This window comes from Leucopleurus acutus, assembly GCF_964270905.1.
Source record: "Leucopleurus acutus genome assembly, chromosome: 2".
NCBI lineage: Eukaryota > Metazoa > Chordata > Mammalia > Artiodactyla > Delphinidae > Leucopleurus > Leucopleurus acutus.
In genome coordinates, this window is record NC_139143.1 from 49,044,968 (window position 1) to 49,069,546 (window position 24,579).

At 34.8% G+C, this 24,579-nt stretch overlaps 1 protein-coding gene across 3 annotated transcripts in view; it reads left to right on the forward strand.

Annotated features, from left to right (window-relative positions):
* The window catches only part of RPS6KC1 (ribosomal protein S6 kinase C1), a 218,935-nt gene that overhangs the window by 135,886 nt on the left and 58,470 nt on the right, over positions 1-24,579 (forward strand). For all 3 annotated transcript variants that reach the window (XM_082832641.1, XM_082832642.1, XM_082832643.1), the window contains one exon: positions 3,483-3,575. In XM_082832641.1, coding sequence (XP_082688767.1) covers positions 3,483-3,575 — 93 coding nt within the window. The remainder of the gene's footprint in view (positions 1-3,482; positions 3,576-24,579) is intronic.

Here is a 24,579-nt window from a genome sequence, read left to right on the forward strand (position 1 = left end):
TGATCTTTCTTTGTTCATTTCTCTGATCTTAAACTTTTATAGATGGTTAAAGTAGAAAGAGAACTTGAATGATCACTTTGCCTTTGGTCTTTCCCCATTACAATTTCACCATTCCTGTCTTTGCAAAAGTAACCTTACTAAATCACTGTTTTCGTTGAGTTGCTTCTCATACAAAAACTTGTTTTCTAGAGTCTGGAAAAGATAGTCCAGACTTTTTCCCCTGGCATTCAAGGCCTGTTAAAGTCAATAAAACTGACCAACCTTAAAAGTGCAATTTTATTTTCCTTTGTTCTACAATTTGAACATTTTTTTCCCCACCAAGAGAGTTCTTTTTTCCCCAATCCTATGTATAATATCCTTTCCTAACCTAATTCCTACATAACATTTAAAATCCCCTTTGATTCCACTTCTTTCTGAGACCACAGGTTATCATACATGTGATAAACTAGTGACTTATCTCTATTGTCTTATGTTTTTAAAAAATGTCTTATTGTTACTTAACTTTTCATGTATTTGGCTTATCTCCTCAGGTAAGTTGTAAACTTCTTGAAGCTAGGGACCATGTCTTTTTTTTTTTTAATATTTATTTATTTGGCTGTGCCAAGTCTTAGTTGCAGCATATGGGATCTTTAGTTGCGGCGTATGGGATCTTTAGTTGCGACATGCGGGCTCTTAGTTGCGGCATGTGGGCTCTTAGTTGCAGCATGCGGGATCTAGTTCCCTGCCCAGGGATTGAACCCGAGCCCCCTGCATTGGGAGCGCAGAGTCTTAACTGCTGGACCACCAGGGAAGTCCTGGGATGGTGTCTTTTGATGATTTATATCCCTTTCAGTTATCATGCACATAGTGGGCACACTAATTTATTGAAAGGCACAGTAGAGATTTTGTGGTTTGCTGTCTTTGCTGTTTAGATTGCTAAAGTGAACTGATAAGTTTCTTTGGAAACTGAAAGATCCAATGACATTACTGAATAAGAGGGATAAGTAGGAGATAGGGATGTTGGACGTGTTTGGCCATATTTTCAAAGATGAATGTAATGGATAAGTTATCACTTAAAGTATTCTTTTTCCTCCTATAACTTTTCCTAACCATTCCTTTCACCAAAATCACAAGCATTTCTTGTTCTTACTTGGTAATAGAGTAGGGGGAGATGAATTCTTAATTATCAGAATGTGTTGTGTAGCAGAAGGACTGCAAGCAATAGAGTAAGGAGTTAGGGTCTAGCCTAGGATCTTTCACTGCTCTTTCTGACGGTAAACACCCAACCATTCTGAACTTCCTTTTATTTATCTGTAAAATGGGGATTATAATAATAACTTCTTGTAAGTACTACACTCAGGCCAGGGTGAGGTATGAAGATAAAATAATATATTAAGAGAGAAGAGACTATTTCTGTTATATGTCTACTAAAATACTCTGCTAAATGTTTTTCTATCCTTAAAAATTCCCCTTGGATTTTAGGGAGGCAGAGATGTATCTGTGTTTTATGTCATCTAGCTCAGCACCTAATAAAGTGAGATTAAAAGGGAATTTTTTGGAAACATATCCTAGAAGTAGAAATTAAATAGATTTAAAAAGATTATTATTGGGCTTCCCTCGTGGCATAGTGGTTAAGAATGCACCTGCCAATGCAGATGACACGGGTTCAAGTCCTTGTCCAGGAAGATTCCACATGCTGCAGAGCAGCTTAGCCCGTGCACCACAACTACTGAGCCTGTGCTCTAGAGCTCGCAAGCCACAACTACTGAGCCCGCATGCCACAACTACTGAAGCCCGCACGCCTGGAGCCTGTGCTCCGCAACAAGAGAAGCCACCGCAATGAGAAGCTTGCACACCGCAATGAAGAGTAGCCCCTGCTCGCCGCAACTAGAGAGAGCCCGCACGCAGCAACAAAGACCCAACACAGCCAAAAATAAATAAATAAAATAAAATAAATTTAAAAAAACATTAAAAAAGAGTAATGTACTTAAAAAAAAGATTATTATCATCCTGTCCAGTTGCCACTGTCACCAGCGTTCTCAAGTTGTCTCTTTAAAAAATAAAAAGTTGTCTTTTTAAAAAAAAATTAAATACCACCTCTTTAGGCATATTGAAGTTAGTATTTGCTTACTAAACCTAAAAACAAAAAAATTTTTGAAAGCAATTAGGATTGCTGCTTTTAGGAAATTTCACAAAGTGACAGTTTTCCCCGTTTGTAAAAGATACCTAATTTGTCTATGCAACCTCCCTCACTTGTTACCCTGCTCTCTTCCTCCTTTCTCTCTTTTCTGCTCTTTGTCTTTGCTTCCAACCAACATGCTAGGCACTGTGAATATAAAGACGAATAAGGCATATTTCCTGTTCTCAAGGAGCTTCTTGTCTAGTGATGCTGAGCTGCACTAGGACTTGAAATATCAAAAATGTAACTCAGTAACTCTGGTAATCATGACATTTGGTTAACCAGGATATTTATTGTCTACTCATGGGGATGATAAATGTTTCCTATATATTCTAACGGATTTTTTTTACAACAAAAAGGTCTGCTTTGAGGGTATAATAAGGCTTTGTGTGTCCTATCATCCTTTGCAGCATCACCATTTTAATATAAGGATTAATAAAGCATTGATTTCTGGTTGTAAATGCCAAATGGAGATGTCTTTAAGTTTATCTAGTCTAATGTTTTACTTTTACTGATAGGGAAAAACTAAGACCAATGGGTGGAAAGTTAGGATTATTCTTTATTGTATGTGGTACTGAAATATCCCTTCCTTATTCATTGATCTTTTTTGGACTTTTTTTTGTGGCGAACAGACTAAGTTTTCCACATCACAGATGTTCAAATATTAAAAAATATTTTCTTTCTTCTGTAAATCATCTCTTTTCTAGGCTAACACAATCTCAGTTCTAATAATTATTGGTTATATGACAGAATTTCTTAATTTTTCACCATTATTGGCAATTCTGATTGAACTTGAATTTGCCAATCCCTCTTAACATACCTAGTATATATTTATAAAGTAACATTAAAGGACTATAGTTTTATGATGAGAGAAAATGACTTATGTTCCTTCCCTCTATTGTTACATTTGTTTTAGTCCCCTCCTTCTAAATTACTCTTGAGCCTTCTGGGGTAAATATAAGGCTGTGATTGATTGTTGGCTCAGTTAGCCATTTGTTACAAAGTTTCATTACAGCTGTACAGTTCTGAATTGCATTGTTGCTCTAGAAACTATATCAGCTCATTAATTTTTCTTTTTAAAATTTTGTTTTCAATGTTACGACTTATTTACTTGCGACTATTTTCTTGATTTTTATTTTCTTCATTTTTGATTTGATTATTTTTTTTATTTTACATTCCAGACAAATAGAAACTTCCTCCTTTCATCTTTCCATTCTCTGATTTATGATAAATTTAGTTCCTTTGGCCTGACATTTGCTTCAGCAGGCAGTCTTCCTTCAAGCACCTCCCTGATTGATGTATAATCTTTGATATCTTCCATTAGCCTCCAGGATCACTAAGTTCAAGGCCCCCTTGGAACCTAAGGAGCCCTGCCGAGGAGCTGAAGGCCTTCAGAGTCCTTGGGGTGATTGACAAGGTAATTCTTCAGTGTCTCTTCAAGAGTTCAGTCATAAATCGATGCATGCTGACATTATGTCTTTGAAGCTTTGGATCTTAAGGATATGAAACAAAAGGAGAAAATGACTCAAATGCATCTGCACTTTAAAATAACAAAAGAGAAGAGAAAAAGCTTTTATCTAAGCAATTCATGTAAGGTCATGCAAAATATACTTGTGTTAAAGGAGAAGGTGCTTATTTGTTGGCATTCAGTCTAGTAAGGGGTTTGGTTTTATAAACCTGTTACAGTTATAAAAACTAGTGAGTCAGTAGTTGTTCAACATTAACTGGTATAGTCAATCTAATGGTCAAAAAAAATGACATTCTCCTAATAAGTACCATTTCTTGAATACCTGCTATGTATCAAACCATGTATTAGGCATTTATATAATATAAACAATGTATTAATCCTATCCAACCTGTTTATTCCCATGTTGGTGTAAAAGCAATGCTTAGAACAGTTTAAGTAACTTGCCCAGAAATCACATAGCTATTTAGGGTGGTACTGAAATTCAAATGTAAATCGTTGTGACACCAAAAGCTGTGCTTTTTCCAATACACTAAACCCCCTTTTGCACACACACATTTTTATATTTGGAATAAAAGTACTGTGATAACAGAGGTCTCTGCCATTGAGTTTCCCCAAATTTGGTGACATCTCAGATATGCCAGACATTAACAGTACTGAGCCTGTCAGAGAGTTTACAAATGTAATTAAAAAATCATATACAGTAAACCGTGTTTTACATATATTTGGTCAACCACCACTTTACCTTTCAAAGTGAAAGAAAATATCTTAATATTAGTTATAAATTAATCTTTTTTATGTTAACCATGTTTTATGAAGCACCTTAGTGTTTGTTTATAACTTCATGTTCATTGAGTACTTCTTGTGTTCTAAAGTATGAATGTGAGTCCATACTAAAATTGAACAATATGCAGTATATTTCAGGTAATTTGAACAGTAACTAATAAGAGTTTGAGGTATTTCAAAATAAACAGTAGGTTGGATATTACATGAAGCTGTCAGGTCTTATTAAATTCTTATAAGCATCATTTTTCTCAAATAGATTTATTTGACTGAACTTTGAAGTTAAAGAATTCTAACCAGTAGGACTTTTGAGCCTGAAATATTTCCTTAACCATGTTTTTCCTAGCCTTTCCAGTTTAGAGAACATTCTATTTGAGAATACAGAGAAGTAAAATAGCAATTAAATAGTTCTTGGATTAATGAAAGGTTCTTGGATTTCTGTGCAGGAAAATATACTTTTTTGATATACAGTGTCTCCTCCTTCTCTTAGATCTGTTTATTTTGACAAAGTATGACCTTTCATTGCTCTGCTCTAATCATGAGTAGTCACCTTTAAGTCCTGATAATAGCTATGAGTCTCACATGTATCCAAATAAGGATGTTGACAGTAGAAGAATTCCTAAATTCTGTGCTGAGGCATAATTCATTACTGTCTTTGTTCTGTTAACCTGGGGAGTATGTTGGTATTTAGAAGGGGACATTTTAACTTTTCTAAGTAGAAACAAGGAAATATGAACTTGGGAATTAATAAGCTTTACAAATAATCTTTAAAAATTTGTATACTAGTCTCTCCTTTGTAAAAAAATGAATAGGTAGATTTTTTAAAAGTTTGAATTTTTTTTAAATTGGAGTATAATTGCTTTACAATGTTGTGTTTTGAATTGTTTTTTAAGATAAATTCCTCCCCACTGTAATGAGGGATACCTAAAATTTGGGTTTTAGAAACTTGAGGTTTGGAAGAGAAGTGTTGTATCAATTCAAACAGGTAGAAAATACACTGGATACATTAATCTCACCTGTACCACTCTGATTCTGTTTCATTAATATGTTCTTCATGAGTTATTTTGAGTGTTATTATCTAATAGCTCAGGAAAATAAAATTTCCCTAGGAATAGAATTTTATAGACTTTTATATATAAAGTAAATAAAGCAGATTTGTTCATTAATATCTAGCCTGTAAGCTCCATGAAAATAAGATCGTGTCTTGTTCACCTGTATAATCTCATAGCACCTAGAATCATGCCTGGCACATAATGGATGATTAATAAAAATTTGTTGAATGAATGAAATTGAGACTTAGATAACTTTAAATATATCATATATAGAGTGACACCTACTGGTGTAATGTGAGACTGCTACCTAGTATCATGGTTCAAGACACTCAGATGTCTTTACCCAGAGGCACAGTAATTGCAATGCTGTATCTTGGTCTAGAATTCAAAGGGGTGTAAGTGACTTTCTGTTCTTTAATTGGGATTAGAAAATCTTTCATTAGTATATATATGGGACAAGGAACTTAAGCTCTTGGAATATCAATAAGCTGGTGTGCATTCAGAAGCAAGAATGATAAGGCTAGTGAAGGCCCTCAAAATTGTATCATACAAAGAAGAGCTGAAAAATGAGGTTAACCTAATAAAAACGTGTGGTCTTCATATTTTTGAGGGCTATACAGGATAGAGTGAATATATAATGTTCTGTTCAGATCTTGAGGGTAAAAGGGGTTATTAAGTATGCCAGAGCAATAGATGCAAACCTAGGACATCTTAGGAAAAATAGGGCATCTGTCTTTCCTGGGAGAAAGACAGTGAGGGATAAGCCTTTTTTGTTCATATACCCCAAAGGATACAACTAGAAGTAAGTGAGTACAGATTTTTAAGTTTTGGGCTAATGATTAGAGATACCTTTCAAGAATTAGGATTGACCAAAGGTGGATTGGATTCCTTCATATCTTATTTGTTTCTTGTCATTAGAAGTACTCAGGTAAAGGCTGAAGGATCATTGATGAGGATGTTGTACAAGGAATCAAGTATTGGATGGATTTTTATGTTAGATAACTTTTAAAGGTTTCTTTTAGCCCTCAGACTCATTTACACATAGTCTTCATGTAGTAATAGCTAGGGAAAGTAGAAATTAGTGAAATACAGTACTCAGATAAGAAGGATGGGATTGCTATTGTTTTCATATAAGTTTATGCATGTGTGGATGCAAAATTTTGTGTTTCTGTGTGTGAGGTATGAATATATAGAGTATGTATATGTTTGTGTGTAGAAGGATTGTTTATGTATAGGTAGTTTGCAGTTGAATTAGAAGTCTGGATTGGTAGTTTGATTGCTAATAGATGCCCAAGTGCTGGGAGAGTTTCTGAGAAAGTTCACTATTATATAGCTTATCTATAAAAAGGATAAAGGAATCCATAATCTAGTAATGTACTAATGTCAGTTTCCTGATTTTGATATTGTGCTATAGGTATATAAGATGTCACCATCAGGAGAAGCTGGGTGAATGGTACAGGGGACTCTGTTATTTTTGCAACTTCTTGTGAGTTTTAAACAGAGTTAAAAAAAAAAAAAGGCTAGGAGGAACACTGACTTGAACATCAGAGTAAAAATACCAAGATGTGATCCCTTCATGTCCAGTTAACTCTTCTGGTTTGTGTGTAGCTGGAGAGTCATTCTGCATGTGGTGTGTGTATGGTGTTTACAAGGTTAACCAGTGAGGATGGTATGGTTGGATTGCCCAAATACATTGCCACTCCTTGAAAAACAGCTTCAGTGGGATGCTTTATAAGTCACTGTTATAAGAGATGCCACATAGTGTAAACCTAAAACTATTACTTCAAGTGCCTTGGCATTTTGTAATTGAGATAGCTTCCCAACTTTATCTGATGCTTGCTAGGTAGAATTCTTGGGTTGGCTTGCTACTGGGAAAAAGTTTACTAACTTAGATGAAATGCACCAATTTGTAGAAAAGTGTAGACTATAACCTAATATGAAATGGAAAATTTGAATAGCCCTATAACTGTTAAGGGAATTGAATTTACAATAAAAAAAATTCCTAAAATGAAATCTTGGGGCTCAACTGGTTTCACTGGAGAATTCTACCAAAATTTTAAAGAATTGACACTGATTCTTTATATTCTTTTCCAGATAATGGAAGAAGGTGGATCAGTTCCCAGTTCATTTTATGAGGCTAATATTGTCCTAATACCAAAATCAAAGACAGTACAAAAAAGAAAATTATAGGCCAATATTCACAGATACAGAAATCCTCAACAAAATATTAGCAAATAGAAATCAGCAGTATGTAAAAGGAATTATGTCCCATGACCAAGTGGGGTTGATTTCAGGGATGCCAGGTTGGTTCAGTGTTTGAAAATCAATCAGTGTAATCCATCCGCCTTAACAGAGGAAAAATTGTATGAGTGTACCAATTGATGCAGAAAAAGCATTTGAAAAATTCAACACCGATTCATGATTTAAAAAATAATCTCTCTAAAAACTAGGAATAGAGTGGAACTTCCTCAACTTGGTTAAGAATATCTATAAAAATTTCACAGCTAATACCATAGTTAGTGATGAATGACTGAATGCTTTACCCTAAGGTTGGGAACAAGGCATATTCTTAGCACATCTATTAAACATAGTACTGGAAGTTCTAGACAGTACTACTAGGCAAGATCAAGAAATAAAAGGCATATGAATTGGAAAGAAAGCAAACAGTTGACCCTATTTGAAGGAGACATGATGTTCTACACATATAAAAACATGGAATCTATCAAAAAACTAGAACTAATAAGTGAATTCATCAAGGTTGCAAGATATAAAATCAGCTTACAAAAATGTTATATTTCTATATAGTAACAGTGAACACATAGAAACTGGAAGTAAAAATACAATATCATTTACAATCACTCCAAAAATCTTGAACTACTTAGGTGTTAATATAACAAAATATGTACAAGACTTTTATGCTGTAAAGTACAAAACTGATGAAAAAAATCAAAGGTCTAAATAATTGGAGAAACGTGCATTGTTTTTGGCTTGGAAGACTCAACATAGAAATGATGGAAATGATGTAAATTCTCCCCAAATCAATACACAATTTTAACACAGTTTCTGTCAAATTCTAGTTTTTTTTGTAGACATAGGCCAACTTACTTTAAAATTTACATGGGAAAGTATAGGAACTATAATAGCTAAACCAGCTTTGAAAAAAGAATAAGTGGGTACAATTTACTTGATTTCAAGACCATATAGCTATATAGTAATCAAGACAGTGTAGTATTGGTGTAGGGAGAGACACATAAATCAATGGAATAGAATAGAGAATGCAGTAATAGCCCCACAAATGCAGCCAGCTGACTTTTAACAAAGGTACAAAAGCAGACCTTGTAGGAAGAATCATCTTTTTAATAAATAGTGCTGGAACAGTTGGATGTCTATTGGCAAAAAAATGAACCTTAACTTACACCTCATACGTTATACAAAAATTAGCTCCAAATGGATCATACATGTAAATGTGAAATGTGAAACTATGTAACTTCTCAAAGTAAACAGAGGAAAAAATCTTCCGTAGCTAAGCCTTGGTTTATAGAGGTTTTAGACGTGACACTGAAAGCATGATTCATAAAAGGAAAAATTGATAAGTTGATTTTATCAAGATTAAAAACTTTTGGTCTGTGAAAAACCCATTAAGAGAATGAAAAGACAAGCTACAGACTAGGAGAACTTATTTGCAAAGCACATATATGACAAAGGACTCATCTAGAATCTATAAAGAATTCTTGAAAGCCAGCGGTAAAAAACCCAAACAATACAACCAGAAAATTAACAAAAGATACAAAAAGCCATTTCACCAGATTAAACGATGGCAAATTAGCATATGACAAGATGTTCAACATCACCTGTGATTAGCAAAATGCAAAATAAGATCACGATGAGGCATCACTATACACCTATTAGAAAACTATTTGTATTAGCCCCAAACTGGAAACAACCAAACTGTCTCACACAATAAGTGAACAGTTAAACTGTGGTGCATCAATAACATGTAATATTACTCAGCAATAAAAAGGAATGAACTACTGATACATCAGCTGGGATGGATCTCAAGGGCATTATGCTGAATAAAAAAAGTCAATCTTGAGTCAGGTCTACCCACCACCAGTCTCTCCCATCAGGGAACTTGCACAAGCCTCTTAGATAGCCTCATCCACCAGAGAGCAGACAGCAGAAGCAAGAAGAGCTACAATCCTGCAGCCTGTGGACAAAAACCACATTCACAGAAAGAGAGACAAGATGAAAACGCAGAGGGCTATGTACCAGCTGAAGGAACAAGATAAAACCCCAGGAAAACAACTAAATGAAGTGGAGATAGGCAACCTTCCAGAAAAAGAATTCAGAATAATGATAGTGAAGATGATCCAGGACCTCGGAAAAAGAATGGAGGCAAAGATCGAGAAGATGCAAGAAATGTTTAACATAGACCTAGAAGAATTAAAGAACAAACAAACAGAGATGAACAATAAAATAACTGAAATGAAAACTACACTAGAAGGAATCAATAGCAGAATAACTGAGGCAGAAGAACGGATAAGTGACCTGGAAGACAGAATTGTGAAATTCACTGCTGCAGAACAGAATAAAGAAAAAAGAATGAAACTAAATGAAGACAGCCTAAGAGACCTCTGGGACAACATTAAATGCAACAACATTTGCATTATAGGGGTCCCAGAAGGAGTACAGAGAGAGAAAGGACCGGAGAAAATACTTGAAGAGATTATAGTCGAAAACTTCCCTAACATGGGAAAGGAAATAGCCACCCAAGTCCAGGAAGTGCAGCGAGTCCCATACAGGATAAGCCCAAAGAGAAACACGCCAAGACACATAGTAATCAAACTGGCAAAAGTTAAAGACAAAGAAAAATTATTGAAAGCAACAAGGGAAAAGCGACAAATAACATACAAGGGAGCTCCCATAAGGTTAACAATTGTTTCTCAGCAGAAACAAAAGTTTCTCAGCAGAAACTCTACAAGCCAGAACGGAGTGGCATGATATACTTAAAGTGATGAAAGGGAAGAACCTACAACCAAGATTACTCTATCCAGCAAGGATCTCATTCAGATTGATGGAGAAATCAAAAGCTTTACAGACAAGACAAAGCTCAGAGAATTCAGCACCACCAAACCAGCTCTACAACAAATGCTAAAGGAGCTTCTCGAAGTGAGAAACACAAGAGAAGAAAAGGACCTACAAAACAAACTGAAAACAATTAAGAAAATGGTCATAGGAACATACATATTGGTAATTACCTTAAACGTGAATGGATTAAATGCTCCAACCAAAAGACACAGGCTTGCTGAATGGATACAAAAACAAGACCCATATATATGCTGTCTACAAGCGACCCACTTCAGACCTAGGGACACTACAGACTGAAAGTGAGGGGATGGAAAAAGATATTCCATGCAAATGGAAATCAAAAGAAAGCTGGAGTAGCAATTCTCATATCAGTTAAAATAGACTTTAAAATAAAGAATGTTACAAGAGACAAGGAAGGACACTACATAATGATCAAGGGATCAATCGAAGAAGAAGATATAACAATTATAAATATGTATGCACCAGCATAGGAGCACCTCAATACATAAGGCAACTGCTAACAGTTCTAAAAGAGGAAATCGACAGTAACACAGTAATAGTGGGGGACTTTAACACCTCACTTACACCAATGGACAGATCATCCAAACAGAAAATAAATAAGGAAACACAAGCTTTAAAAGACACAATAGACCAGATAGATTTAATTGATATTTATAGGACATTACATGCAGAAACAAAAGATTAAACTTTCTTCTCAAGTGCGCACAGAACATTCTCCAGGATAGATCACGTCTTGGGTCACAAATCAAGCCACAGTAAATTTAAGAAAATTGAAATCATATCAAACATCTTTTCTGACCACCATGCTATGAGATTAGAAGTGAATTACAGGGAAAAAAAACGTAAGAAACACGAACACTTGGAGGCTAAACAATACGTTACTAAATAACCAAGAGATCACTGAAGAAATCAAAGAGGAAATAAAAAAATACCTAGAGACAAATGACAATGAAAACACGATGATGCATAACCTATGGGATACAGCAAAAGCAGTTCTAAGAGGGAAATTTTTAGCTATAAAAGCCTACCTCAATAAACAAGAAAAATCTCAAGTAAACAATCTAACCTTACAACTAAAGGAACTAGAGAAAGAAGAACAAACAAAACCCAAAGTTAGCAGAAGGAAAGAAGTCAAAGATCAGAGCAGAAATAAATGAAATAGAAACAAAACAGTAGTAAAGATCAATAAAACTAAAAGCTGGTTCTTTGAGAAGATAAACAATATTGATAAACTATTAGCCAAACTCATCAAGAAAAAGAGGGAGAGGACTCAAATCAATAAAATTAGAAATGAAAAAGGAGAAGTTACAACAGACACTGCAGAAATACAAAGCATCCTAAGAGACTACTACCAGCAACTCTATGCTAATAAAATGGACAACCTGGAAGAAATGGACAAATTCTTAGAAAGGTATAATCTTCCAAGACTGAACCAGGAAGAAATACAGAATATGAAGAGACCAATCACAAGTAATGAAATTGAAACTGTGATTAAAAATTTTCCAACAAACAAAAGTCCAGGACCAGATGGCTTTGCAGGTGAATTCTATCAAACATTTAGAGAAGAGTTAACACCCATCCTTCTCAAACTCTTCCAAAACATTGTGGAGGAAGGAACACTCCCAAACTCATTCTTTGAGGCCACCATCACCCTGATACCAAAACCAGACAAAGATACTACAAAGAAGAAAATCACAGACCAATATCACGGATGAACTTAGATGCAAAAATCCTCAACAAAATACTAGCAAGCAGAATCCAAGAACACATTAAAAGGATCATACACCATGATCATGTGGGATTTATCCCAGGGATGCAAAGATTCTTCAATATACGTAAATCAGTCTATGTGGTAAACCATATTAACAAATTGAAGAAGAAAAACCATATGATCATCTCAATAGATGCAGAAAAAGCTTTTGACAAAATTCAACACCCATTTATGATAAAAACTCTACAGAAAGTGGGTTTAGAGAGAACCTACCTCAACATAATAAAGGCCATATATGACAAACCCACAGCAAACATCATTCTCAGTGGTGAAAAACTGAAAGCATTTCCTCTAAGATCAAGAACAAGACAAGGATATCCACTTTCACCACTGTTATTCAGCACAGTTTTGGAAGTCCTAGCCATGGCAATCAGAGAAGAAAAAGAAATAAAAGGAATACAAATTGAAAAAGAAAAAGTAAAACTGTCACTGTTTGCAGATGACATGATACTATACATAGAGAATCCTAAAGATGCCACTAGAAAACTACTAGAGCTAATCAATGAATTTGGTAAAGTTGCAGGATACAAAATTAATGCACAGAAATCTCTTGCATTCCTATACACTAATGACGAAAAATGTGAAAGAGAAATTAAGGAAACACTCCCATTTACCATTGCAACAAAAAGAATAAAATACCTAGGAATAAACCTACCTAGGGAGACAAAGACCTGTATGCAGAAAACTATAAGACACTGATGAAAGGAATTAAAGATGATACCAACAGATGGAGAGATATACCATGTTCTTGGATTGGAAGAAAATGACTATATTGTGAAAATGACTATACTACCCAAAAGCAATCTACAGATTCATTGCAATCCCTATCAAATTACCAATGGCATTTTTTATAGAACTAGAACAAAAAATCTTAAAATTTGTTTGGAGGCACAAAAGACCTCGAATAGCCAAAGCAGTCTTGAGGGAAAAAAACGGAGCTGGAGGAATGAGACTCCCTGACTTCAGACTATACTACAAAGCTACAGTAATCAAGACAAGATGGTATTGGCACAAAAACAGAAACATAGATCAATGGAACAAGATAGAAAGCCCTGAGATAAACCCACCCACCTCTGGTCAACTAATCTATGACAAAGGAGGCAAGGATATGCAATGGAGAAAAGACGGTCTCTTCAGTAAGTGGTACTGGGAAAACTGGACAGCCACATGTAAAAGAATGATATTAGCACACTCCCAAACACCCTACACAAAAATAAACTCAAAATGGATTAAAGACCTAAATGTAAGACTGGACACTATAAAACTCTTAGAGGAAAACATAGGAAGAACACTCTTTGACATAAATCACAGCAAGATATTTTTTGATCCACCTCCTAGAGTAATGGAAATAAAAACAAAAATAAACAAATGGGACCTAGTGAAACTTCAAAGCTTGTGCACAGCAAAGGAAACCATTAACAAGACGAAAAGACAACCCTCAGAATGGGAGAAAATATTTGCAAAGGAATCAACGGACAAATGATTAATCTCCAAAATATAGAAACAGCTCATGCAGCTCAGTATTAAAAAAACAAACAGCCCAATCCAAAAATGGGCAGACCTAAATAGACATTTCTCCAAAGAAGACATACAGATGGCCAAGAAGCACATGAAAAGCTGCTTAACGTCACTGTTAATTAGAGAAATGCCAATGAAAACTACAATGAGGTATCACCTCACACCAGTTAGAATGGGAATCATCAGAAAATCTACAAACAACAAATGCTGGAGAGGGTGTGGAGAAAAGGGAACCCTCTTGTACTGTTGGTGGGAATGTAAATTGATACAGCCACTATGGAGAACAGTATTGAGGTTCCTTAAGAAACTAAAAATAGAATTACCATATGATCCAGCCATCCCACTACTGGGCATATACCCAGAGAAAACCGTAATTGAAAAAGACACATGCACCCCAATGTTCACTGCAGCACTATTTACAATAGCCGGGTCATGGAAGCAACCTAAATGCCCATCGACAGTTGAATGGATAAAGAAGAAGTGGTACATATATACAGTGGAGTATTACTCAGCCATAAAATGGAAGGAAATTGGGCTTCCCTGGTGGCGCAGTGGTTGAGACTTTGCCTGCCAGTGCAGGGGACGCGGGTTTGAGCCCTGGTCTGGGAAGATCCTACATGCCATGGAGCAGCTAGGCCCGTGATCCACAACTACTGAGCCTGTGCCTCTGGAGCCTTTGCTCCGCAACAGGAGAGGCCACAATAGTGTAGAGGCCTGCACACCGCAATGAAGAGTGACCCCCGCTTGCCGCAACTGGAGAAAGCCCTCGCACAGAAAGGAAGACCCAACACAGCCAGAAATAAATAAATAAAATAAAGAATTATTTAAAAAAAAAAAAAGGAAAGAAATTGTGTCTGGAGGGATCTAGAGAGTGTCATACAGAGTGAAGTTAAGTCAGAAAGAGAAAAACAAATATCGTATGTTAGCGCATATATGTGGAACCTAGAAAAATGGTAGATGAACTGGTTTGCAGGCCAGAATTGAGTCACAGATGTAGAGAACAAACGTATGGACACCAAGGGGGGAAAGCGTGGGGGCTGGGGTTGTGGGGTGAATTGGGCGATTGGGATTGACGTGTATACACTGATGTGTATAAAATTGATGGCTAATAAGGACCCGCTGTATAAAAAAATAAATAAAATAAAATTCAAAAATTAAAAAAAAAGTGAATCTCAAGTATATGTTTTATGATTCCATTTATATATCATTCTTAAAGTCACAAAATTATATTTTTCCTACTTTATTCATTTCCCATATTTCATTTATTTACAAATCCAGGTAATATAGGATAAAGACATTTAAAAAACTACTAATAAACTAGATAAGGATTAATAATTATTGCTATAATTTATTGATTTCATATTACGACAAAAGTGAGATAATCCAATATGCTTTCATATTGTTTTTGACAAATTTATTATTATTCTGTTGCAACCTTTAAGAAATCACTGCTGTGAATATTATTTATAGTAAATGTAGAGTAATTTTCACATATATAAGACAATACACTTTACTACTATATTTTTAGTATGTAGTTCAAATATATAGTATATTATAAAAATAGAGTAACAATTCTCAAATTAGAACCTGCAAATACAATATAATCATAGTTTCAGTATATTATAGTATATTCAGCAGTACTATAGATGTAGATGTATTTATAATGAAGTAATTTATCACAATGGTTTTGTGTGTAGCGTAGTACTAATAATGTCGCTATTGAAACCTATGTTTATAAATACTTAAAAATCACTGTAGTCCTTTTTTGCTTTTGGTGTGCCATGAAAGGATCTTGGAAGGCACCACTCCATCCTAACAACAAGTAAAAAGCTAAACAAACTGAAAAACTAAGAACTCTTCTGAGATCTACCAGAGAAGTAAAGTCATAGGGCCAATAGCTGCCCCCCACATTGGAGAGACAGACATCAGATACAGAGAATCACAGGTTACTGAAGCAGAAACCCATCAGCATAAACCTCTGTGGGAAGTAGTCCCAGGGTATAAAACTGGACTGTAACTGACCAATTGGCAGAGATCCAATAGGGACAAGTTTGAGAGTTAAAAATTCCATGGGGTGTACCCTCACTTTTGTGAGTTTTGTCTCCTGGAGCTCTACCAGGTTCTCACAGTGAATATTGGAGAAAAATCCCTTCAGGATTCCTGAAAGGGGAGGAGGAAAAGTATACATTTTGAAATAAGCCAGAGCATTCTATTCTTATTAGAGCCTAACTGACTTGGCAGGAGGGAAATGCCAAACTCCAGTTTGGCTCTAGCTTTGTGTGTAGGGGAAGGGAAATACCCAACTCCAGTCCCCTGTAGCCATCTGGTTCCATCTAGGGCTGAGGAAAAGCTGATAGACACTTGTGAAATTCATAGTCCAGGGCCACAGGCTCACTAAAAGACTAAGACATAATCATAGGACTAGAGAATTCCTCCCCTCTCCTGTCATCTTACCACCACATTACTAAAAAAGTGTTAACTGGAGTTGCTTTCACTCAGTATATCATGTACAGATTTCAACAAAAAATTACAAGGCATACTAGATGGCAAAAACCCATAGTTTGAAGAGACAGAGCAAGAATCAGAACCAGACTCAGATATGGAGAAATGTTGGCATTATCAGGTCATGAATTTAAAAACAACTATGACTAATATACTGTATGTTCTAATAGAAAAAGTAGACAACATGCAAGAACAGGTGGATAATGTATGCAGAGAGAAAGAATTTTATTCTAAGAAAGAATAGGAAAGAGAACTAGAGGTAAAAAATACTATACAGAAATGAAGGGTACTTTTGATTGGCTCATTAGTAGACTGGACAGGTCCGAGGAAAGAATCTCTGAACTTGAGAATATGTAAATGGAAACTTGAAACTGAAAAGCAAAGGGAAAAAACACTAAAAAAAAAATGGAACAGGATACCCAAGAACTGTGGTATAACTATAAAAGGCATAATATAAGCATAATGGGAATACTGGAAAGAGAAAAAAACAGCTTGTTCAAAATATTAATAGAAACAATGTATCCAATTATGTATAGTTATGTATGTATATATATGCTTATGTGTACTTCTGTATAAGTGAAATGAATGACAATGATACCAAGGATGAGAGAGATGGATTAAGAATATTTTGCTATTATAAGGTACTTGTACTACCTGAGAAGCAGTATAATTTTATTTGAAAGTGGAGTTAGATTAGTTGTAAATGTATATCGCAAACTCTAGGGCAAGCACTAAAGTAAAAAAAGATTTATAATTTATTTGCTAAAATGGAGAAAAAATGGAATCATATAAAATGATCAATTAAAGCCACAAATGGTAGAAGAAGAGTGGGAGGAGAAAAATAGGAAAAATAAGCAGGGCAATTAATAGAAGTAAATAATCATAAGGATCAGTGGTCTAAATGTACCATTTAAAAGACAGAACTTGTCAGAGTAGATTAAAAAACAAGACCCAACTATATGTTATCTATAAGAGAGTCACTTTAAAAGACACATTAGATTAAAGGTAAAAGGTTAGGGAAAGATTTACCATGTTTACACAAATCAAAAGAAAGCAGGAATAACTATAGTAATTTCAGACAGTGCTGACTTCAGAGCAAGGTAAATTATTAGAAATTATCAGAAGCATTACATAATAATAAAAGGATCAGTTATCCAAGAAGATATAACAATCCTTAATGTGTACGTGCCTAATAGTTGAGCATCAAAATACGTGAGGCAAAAAACTGATAGAACTACAAGGAGAAATAGGTAAATCTATTATAGTTGGAGTCTTCAACATCAGAAATGGACAGATCCAGTAGGCAGAAAATCGTTAAGGACATAGTTGAACTCAGCAGCACTATCAATCAACATAATTGGACATAATCAACACTTACAGACTTCTTCATGCAACAATAGCATAAAATATATTCTTCTCAAGCTCATATGGAACATTCACCAAGGTAGATCACGACCACATTCTGGATCATAAAACACACGTTAACAACTTTAAAAGAGTAGAATTCTTACAATATCTGCTCTTAGACCACATGGAATTAAATTAGAAATCAGTAAAAGAAAGATAACTAGAAAATTCCCCAATACTTGGAGATTATACAACATACTTCTAAATAACACATAGGCCAAATAAAAAATCTGAAGATAAATTTCAAAATATTTTGAACTCAATGAAAAGGAAAAAATTATCAAACTTTGTGAGATGCAGTGAAAGTGGTGCTTAGAAGGAAGTTATAGCATTGAATGCATATATTAAAATTGAAGAAAGATCTAAAATCAGTCATCTAAGTTTCCATCCTAGGAAATGAGGAAAAGAAGAGCAAATTAAATACAAAGTAAGTAGAAGAAAAGAATAAAAATTAGGGCAGAAATCATAGGAGTTGAAAACAGGGAATCAGTAGAGAAAATTAACAAAACTGAAAGCTGATTCTTTGAAAAGATAAATAAAATCAATAAGCCTTTATCTAGGCTAACTAAGAAAAAAGAGATGACACAAATTTCTAAGATCAGAAATGAAAGAGTGGACATCACTACACACATGGACATTAAAAGGGTATTAAAGGAATACTGTGAACAGCTCTGTGCACACAAAATTGATAATCTAGATGAAAAGGACCAATTCCTTGGAAGACATAGTCTACTGAAACTCACACAAGAAATATACAATCTGAGCAGGCCTATATCTATTAAAGAAATTGAACCAATAATTAATAAGCTTCTAAAACAGAAAGCATCAGGCCAAATGGGTTCACTGGTGAGTTCCACCAAACATTTAAGGAAGACATTGTACCAATTCTCTATGATTTCTTCCAGAAGATAGAAGTGGAGGGAATTCTTCCTAACTCAATCTCGGAGGCCAGTGCTATCCTAACACCAAAACTAAGGATATTACTAGAAATGAAAACTGTAGACCAGTATCTCTCATGACCATAGATACAAAAATCCTAATCAAAATACTAGGCAATTGAATCTAATAATGTATAGAAAGAGCTATACACTATGACCAAGTGAGATTTATCCCATGTGTGTAAGGATGGTTTAACATTTGAAAGTCAGTTAATGCATATCAGAAGGCTAAAGAAGAAATCACATCATCATATCAATTGACTCTGAAAAAGCATTTGACATAATTCAATACCCATTCATGATAAAAACTCTCAGCAAATTAGGAATAGAGGAAAACTTCCTCAACTTGATAAAGAACATTTACAAAACTCCTATAGTTTGCATCATCCTTAATAGTGAGAAACTTGAAGTTTTCCTGCTAAGATCATGAACAAGGCAAGGATGTCCTCTCTCATCTCTCCTTTTCAACATCCTACTGGAAGTTCTCACTACTGCAATAAGACAAGAAAAGAAAAGAAAAATACGAAAATTGGAAAGGAAGAAAGAAAACTTTGTTTAAGGTGACATGATTGTCTATATAAAGAAAGCACAAAAAATCTACTGAAACTAATAAACGATTATAGGAAGGCTGCAGGACACATGGTTAACGTATAAAAGCCAATCACTTTCTTATATACCAGCGTGAATAAGGGGAATTTAAATTAAAAACACAATATGACTTACATCAGCACTTCCAAAAAAATGAAATACTTAGATAGAAATCTAACAAAATATGTACAACATTATATGAGGAAAACTATAAAACTCTAATGAAAAAATTAAAGAAGAACTAAATAAATGGAGAGATATTCCATGTTCATGGATAGGATGCCTCATTATTGTCAAGATGTCAGTTCTTCCCAGCTTGATTTATACTTTTAGTGCAATCCCAGTCAAAATCACAGCAAGTTATTTTGTGGATGTTGAGAAAATGACTGTAAATTTTTTACAGAGGAACAGAAGTCCCAGAAAATCTAACACAATATTGAAGGAAAAGAACAAACTCAGAGAACTAATTCTACCTGAATTCAAGACTTACTATAAAGCTACAGAAATGAAGACAGTGTGGGATTGGTGAAAGAACAGACAGATCAATGGAACAGAATAGAGAGTTCAGAAATAGATCTACATGAATATAGTCTAGTGGTCTTTGATAAAGGAGTAAAGGCAATACCATGGAGAAAAGATAGTTGCTTCAACAAGTGGTACTGGAACACCACATCCAATGGACATTCACATGAACAAAGGGGACCTAGACCCAGACTTTACGTCATTCAAAAAAATTAACTCAAAGTGGATCATAGACATAAATGAAAACACAAAGTTATAAAACTCCTGGAAGACAACCTAGGAGAAAATCTAGATGACCTTGGGCATGGCAGTGACTTTTTAGATATAACCAAAGGCATGATCCATGAAAGAAATAATTGATAAGCTGGACTTCATTAAAATTAAAAACTTCTGCTCTGTGAAAGACACTGTCAAGATAATGAAGACAAGTTGTAGACTGGGAAAAATATTTGTAAAAGACATATATCATAAGGAATGTTACCTGGAATATACAAAGAGCTCTTAAAACCTAACAATAAGAAAATGCACAACCCAATTACAAAATGGGCTAAAGACCTTAACAGGAACCTCACCAAAGAAGATACACATACATATGGCAAATAAGCATATGAGAAGATGCTCCACATCGTAGGTCATCAGGGAAGTGCAAACTAAAACAACAATGAGATACCACCACCTATGTATTAGACTGGCCAAAATCTGGAACACTGACAACAGCAAATGCTGGGGAGGATGTGGAATAATAGGAACTCTCATTCATTGCTGGTTGGGAGTGCAAAATGGTACAGCCACTTTGGAAGACAGTTTGATAGTTTCTTACCAAACTAAACATATTTTTACTATATAATCCAGAAGTCATGCTCATTAGTTTTTTACCCAAATGAGTTGAAAACTTATATCTACACAAACATCTACATGTGTATATTTATAACAGCTTTATTCATCGTTTCCAAAACTTGGAAGCAACCAAGATGTTCTTCAGGAGGTGAATGGATAAATAAACTGTGGTACATCTAGACAATGGAAAATTATTCAGCGCTTAACAGAAATGAGCTATCAAGCCATGAAGACGTGGAGGAAACTTAAATGTATGTCACTAAATGAAAGATTCCAATCTGAAAAAGGTACATACTGTGTGATTGCAACTATATGACATTCTGGAAAAGGCAAAAAATTATGGAGAGAGTAAAATGATCAGTGATTGCAAGGAATTAGGAGGAGGGAGGAGGGATGAATAGGCAGAGACAGAATTTTGGGGGGCAGTGAAACTATTTTGCATGATATTATTATGGTGGGTACGTGTTGTACATTTGTCAAAAACCATTGAATGTACAGCACCACGAGTGAACTCTAATATAAATTGTGGACTTTGGTGTGTCAGTATAGGTTCATCAGTTTCAACAAATGTACTACTGGTGCAAGATGATCATAGTAGAGGAGGCTGTGGGTGTTTGGGGACAGGAGGTATATGGGAACTCTGTACTTTCTGCTTAATTTTGTTGTGAACCAAAAACTGCTTCAAGAAGATAAGGAATAGTAAACAATAGAGCTAGATTGTGCAGATAACATTAATAACCACAAACTTAATTTAAGGGAATGTAGTTTACCCATCGTTTTTATATAAGGAATAAAAATAGGCTGTGATTATAATTAATAATATCTTTAAGGAACCACATCTAGTATACCTGATTTTTTAAAACAAGGGACAACCACATGTTTGATACACACACACATGAGTTTTAGTTATGTTTCATAATGTTCAGTGTTGCAATATCTTATTCTGTCTCTATTGTTGAAATTCACATCTTAATTATAATTAAGAGTATAAAATGAAATTCTATACTTGTAAAACCCTTTATCTGCGATATTAATGTTAATATATTGGACTAATAGAGTATTTTTTTCCCAAAGAAGTCAAATTCTTTTTGTATTTAAAGTATGATTGTATAATGTATAATATATTTGTATGGTCAGTTTTATAATAGGAGAACCTAAGTAATTTCAAAATAAAGGGACAAGTTTCATTTTACCTCCTAATGGCTTGGGGTATACAATCTCAGGGTTAGAAAGGACTTTAAGGTCATCTGACCCACTGAGTTACAGATCTTGTGGTCCATCTGTAGTGCCCCATTGAATGGTATTTCAACTTCAGGGCCTTTAATTAATTAATTAATTTATTATTTTTTTCAGGGCCTTTTATTTATTAATTTAACAAACTTGTTTTGAATGCCACCATGTAGCAGGCACTGTGTTAGGTGCTATATAAGACATGGTTCTTCTCTTTAGTCTAGCAGGAGAGATATAGGTCAGTATGTAAATTCTAAAACAGGATGGAAGGGACTGTAAAGAAGTGTGAATAAAGACAGAGCTACTTAATGTCTCAAAGTCAGTCATTCCATTTTACACAATTGAAACTCCTAGAAAGTCCTTTTTCCTCTTGAGCCAAATACTGCCTCTTTAGTCCTTAGTATTGCCCTTCTCCAATAACCAGTTTTTAGTTTTTTCAACACAGTGTGTTGTCTTTCCAATTGGTAGTGTTTAAAAAAGGTAGGGACCATTTATTCTAATTGGCCTGCCTCCTCACCATTTCTCTCCAGGTCTTTTCCATTTCTATTTTCTCATTTATTCATTCATTCATTCAGCAAATATTTGTTGAGCTCCTGCTATATGTCAAGTGTGATAATAGCCACTGGAGATACAATGGTGAATAAAACATGTAATCTCTACCCTCTCAGAGTTTATAATTCAGTGGGAAATAGCAGTTACAATACAGTGTGAAACTGCTTTGGGTGAAGGAAGTACACTAGCGTATTGTGAGAACATGTAGGAGGGGTGCCTAGCTTGGGGCTCTCCAGAGGCTTCTTAGAAGCAAAACAAAGACATGAGGAATGAGTAGGGTTTAGCTCCTAGAATAGAGTTTCAGGCTAAAGGAATTGTGGGACACTCAGCGCATGCTTTCTTTCTAGCTTCTTCAACTCTTTGAATTCTTCCTTTTTTCCTTCCTGCCCACCTATGTTTAGTCCATTCTTCGAGACTTAGCTGAAAGCTTATCTCCGCCTTAACTGTAATACTCATCTTTCCTTTCTTTGAATTAACACAACTTAGCATTCAGTTGTGTATTATTTTAGCTTGTATGCCTTTAGTTGCCTTAAATATCTTGTTAACCTTTCCTAGAGGGCAGAAACTATAACTTATCCTTCTTTATTTTCTCTGATAATGCCTAACTAAATACAGTGCTGTCCATGCAGTAAGGATTTAACAAATGCTTGCTGAATAGTTATAAAGGGGACAAAAATAGATACATGTGTTTTAAGATTTCAAATACTCTGTGAGTCTGTACCTCAAAATATACTACACGTTCAGGATCAGAGCAAGAAGAGTAGTTTTGAAAACTGTCAAAACATTCATCCTCCTCCCTTTTTCACCCTCTCTCACAGAATACACCTGTAGATTGTTGGCAGGGAAATTGTTGCAGTCGATGAAATTATCAGTTTGAGAATGAGTGTTGTGTCTTTGTGTTTCATATACACTTTAAAATATTTTGGAATTTTTTAGAACATTAACACATTGTATTCTTCTACTAAATAAAATTTCTAGTCATATTAAAACATTGTTAAATTTTGACCAGTACCAGAATTTCAACTCCATCTGCTACAAAAGTGCAAAACTCATTTAAAACACTTAAAAATAATAACATTTAAAGCTTTCTTGCCCTTGAAGCATTTTCTTCCGAATTGGAATCAGGCTGTCTCTGACATTGGCAACTTAGTTGGATATGTATTGATTGACTTGAAGATGTAGCCTCTGTGTCCGTCTGTTATCCTTATAAGATAGCATTTACTGAGTACACACTGCACCAATTTTGAACACTATATGAAAACTATGTGGACATATTTGCTGCTCTTTAGGGACTTATTACAGTTTCCAGGGCCTATAAATTTATTTGAGCATATTTATGGAACACACTTAGCAGCAGAATGAAAATATTAAACCAGAGTATGAATGGACGTAGTTTATATCAGCACCAGAGTATTAGGTGTTTCTAGCAAATGCAAATAAGAAGGATCTAAAGCTAAATACAGCAGACTATACTTATAATTGAATTAATTTTCATCTAAATTTAACAGTGTCAAGTCATTATCCCAAGTGAAGTTCAGAATTCAAACCAAAGAGAACAAATGGTTTCATTATGGTATTGAATGACATAAACTGAATTTGGGCCTATAAACCCAGAACTTCAGAGTTTTTACCTCTCTTTAGCATAATCTCTTTGTGGCCTTGGGCAAGTTGCTTTGCAAAAACAGAAAACAAAATGAGGATGACAAAGGTGTAGAGATCTAGCTTTTAAAGCATTTGGATCTGAGAAGAGCCTCCTAAGTGGATGTTTTTCCTAGCTCTTCAGCATTTCTGTTTTAAACTCGATTTCTCTGTTTTTTATATTCTGCCTTCTGCTATATTTATATCGTATTTTCTTACAAAGACACACCATGTCCTTTGGAAGCATGTTTTATGAAGTAATAGATGTGTAGGCCTAGGATTTGAAAAATTATACAAAGTAAAACTTTTTTCATATATATAAAAAAGACATTTCTGTGATAGGTTTATTGTTCACTAAATCATTAGCCTCACATCCTAGTATGAAACATCATTGAGGAATGGCTCACATTCATTGACATTTGGGTAACAGGAATATGAGATTTAAAATTCATATTTGTGGTTGAAATAATTACTCCCTGGATTATTTTCTGGAGAATCACATGTATTTT